Here is a 2701-nt window from a genome sequence, read left to right as displayed (position 1 = left end):
AAATCCAGAATTGCCATATTCTCAATGGTGCCGGAGCAGTGCGCCACAAACTCTATCCAGCAGCGTCTGGGTGGAACCCTAACCTCGTTCAACAGCTCAAACACATGTGCGGCTCGGAGCTAGGTGACGTCATCCGACTTTGTGCTATACTGCGACGTCTTCCTCGGCTAATTGAAAGAACATTCTGTTCTGGAATTGACAACAAATCGAGGATCTTATTAAGGTTCATATCAATCACGCTACCAGATCGAGTTTCTCCCTGCATTTCGAGAAACTTATCAGGTCACTATGACAAAGAACAACATTTAAGGAGGCTTTCGAGGTGCAGGGCTTATGCCTTTAACCCTTGATAACGTTGCTAGCTCATCTGGATCTATTGCCGGAACGTGCTACACCGGCCTACCCTTTGTCTCCGAAAACAACATATACTACAGCGGATCTTCAAGCGCAAACAGATCTGATAAAGGGCCGAATAGCAAGGCACCAGAGTAGCTCACCAATCAGGCACTAAAATCACTTATCAAGCGTACCGAGATGGTTCTTCTTCAAGCGGAGGTACAAGAACCGCGTATCAGGCCGTAAATCGGCGTCACAAGCGCCGTCGAAAGCGTTTACGGCATGGAGGAACCTTACAGTACAGGAAGATTGTGGTTTAGTACAGAGGATAGAGGTCGATAAGCAGAAACCGCAAGAAACGAGGAATCACGATCGATTGAGTGAAACCCAAACAAAAAAAAGGCGATGTGGCAATTGCGGCCAAACTGGTCATAATACTCGAACGTGTTAAAAGAATTAGGTAACTATCATACCTTGTTTTATGGTGTTGTGATATCCATGATTTTAGGTTGTGTCTCTACGCTCGCTTGTGTGGCTCGCTTATGGAATACACTATGAAGCATATGAATTACCAATTTATTCTCTAAACAGCATATCAATTCCAATCATCGCAAATAGCTTCCTTAGTGGGTTCGCCAAGTCCTGGATCGATCGATTTTCTCTCGGTAGTGAGAACAGTATCCCGGACGCACAAAACATATTACAACCCATTTTCACTCAAGAAGTTAGTAATAACCTGGAACGCCCCGGTAGCGTTGTAATGAAGAAAGAGCTGATGACTAGCCCCGGGGTGAATATAAGGTACATATTTTGCATTTTTGTAATAAGTTCTCCCAGGCTCTTCCAAGAGTCCGGAACAGTATCCATCACAGAAGATATAGTCATATTCACCAGTGATAGCCTAATCTGTAATATTAGCAAGCTTTCGAACGATAATATACTGGTGGCATGGGGAACATAGATGTACTGACCAGGACAGGACCCTTGAATGCGCTAGCGTCCGTAGGACCGCTGAGCAAAGAAAGAAACTCGGTCATAGCGAATGGTTGCTTTGCGGCCTCGGCATAATCAGATATGACAGGATCGTAGTTAGGATACTTGAAATAACTATTGAAGATTAGCACTTGTTCGCATTCACGAAGTTATTCTGATTCAAGATTCACACTCACTTCCAGATCTGAGCATACTTATCAACCCAGGTCACATAGCCAGGGTCACGGTCGCCGTAGAGAGCAGAATTTTGAAGTGAAGCAACGCGTGGAACAAACGAGCGGAACAGACCATTGACGTTGATGCCAGTCAGGTTGAATCCGATCGCTGTTAAGATGACGGCATCCGCAATACTTGGATCCGTTGCAATCGCTCCGTGGGTAGCGTATGAACCAAATGAGAATCCAATCACCGCAATCTTGTTTGGCTTTCCTAAGCTTCCCGTGTAGAGACCATTTCTGACGAGTTTGGAAATCCTTTGGAGCACAGAAATGGCCTTGAAGATGGAATTGTCAAATCCGGAAACTCTGATAGAAGTTAGCTTTCCTCCGTCAAAGTTCAATGTTAGGGTCTGGCTTACTTGTCAGAAGCTCCAGTTCCAAGACGATCGTAGAAGAAGACCGAGAACCCCTGACCAATCGCATACTGGACAAAGTTGTATTGATCTGGCTGGACAGGTGCATTCCAGTGGGCACGTGCCGGCCCGACACCATGCGTTGCAAGAATAACAGTCTTCTCCTTTCCGTTTTTATTCTTCGGAGTGCAGAACGTTGCGGCAATGTTCACCGTAGCCGTTTGCGTCGAGGGCGAAGCAGGGCCAACAGGTGGGGAATTGTCAACGCCAGCACGGGTAGTAAAGACATCTAAGAAGTTGTTGAGCCCGTAGTCATCACTCCACCTAGTGGCATTGAAAGCGACATTGGTGTATTCGATGTCCACCGGGATCATGTAGTCGTTGCAGACAGCATTGGGTGGGTAGTATGGCTGCGTCAAGCTCCCGTAAAAGCAGCTAGGAGCAGGAAGTTGGGAACATGCCTGATTTCCAGCTACTGACTTCAACGAGCACATAACGGCCAGGCCCATTGTTATATTGTTCCGTAAGACCTTCATTCTGACCGTTGTGAAGGGGCAATGCGAGAGGACGGTTGTTGCAAGACTCCTCTTAGAATCAAATAAGATCAGGATAGAAAACGAATCTATATGATCGATGAGGAGAGAAAAGGAGAGATAGAACGTTGAGCATGGTGGAAAGTGGCCTATTTATATTGGTGCTGGACATATTGCTGCGCAAGCAAGCTGATTTGGAATCGAAATGGAGATTCAGCTTAGGGATAATTGATTGTCCAAAAGCTGAGCTTCAGCTCCAGCAATCTAG

At 46.1% G+C, this 2701-nt stretch overlaps 1 protein-coding gene across 1 annotated transcript; it reads right to left on the bottom strand.

Moving 5' to 3' along the window:
• Positions 1–1036: 1036 nt before the first annotated feature.
• V1513DRAFT_386586 (Alpha/Beta hydrolase protein) lies at positions 1037–2409 on the bottom strand (the record flags this gene model as incomplete). Its single annotated transcript, XM_066895267.1, has 4 exons — positions 1037–1237; positions 1308–1443; positions 1506–1853; positions 1907–2409. 4 exons carry the CDS (start codon positions 2407–2409, stop codon positions 1037–1039), a joined length of 1188 nt encoding a protein of 395 aa, XP_066750336.1.
• Between the last annotated feature and the right edge of the window lie 292 nt (positions 2410–2701).

The sequence above is a fragment of the Lipomyces chichibuensis genome (assembly GCF_038497645.1).
Source record: "Lipomyces chichibuensis strain CBS 12929 unplaced genomic scaffold V1513scaffold_102, whole genome shotgun sequence".
Lineage (NCBI taxonomy): Eukaryota > Fungi > Ascomycota > Lipomycetes > Lipomycetales > Lipomycetaceae > Lipomyces > Lipomyces chichibuensis.
This window is presented reverse-complemented; position numbering and strand designations above follow the sequence as displayed.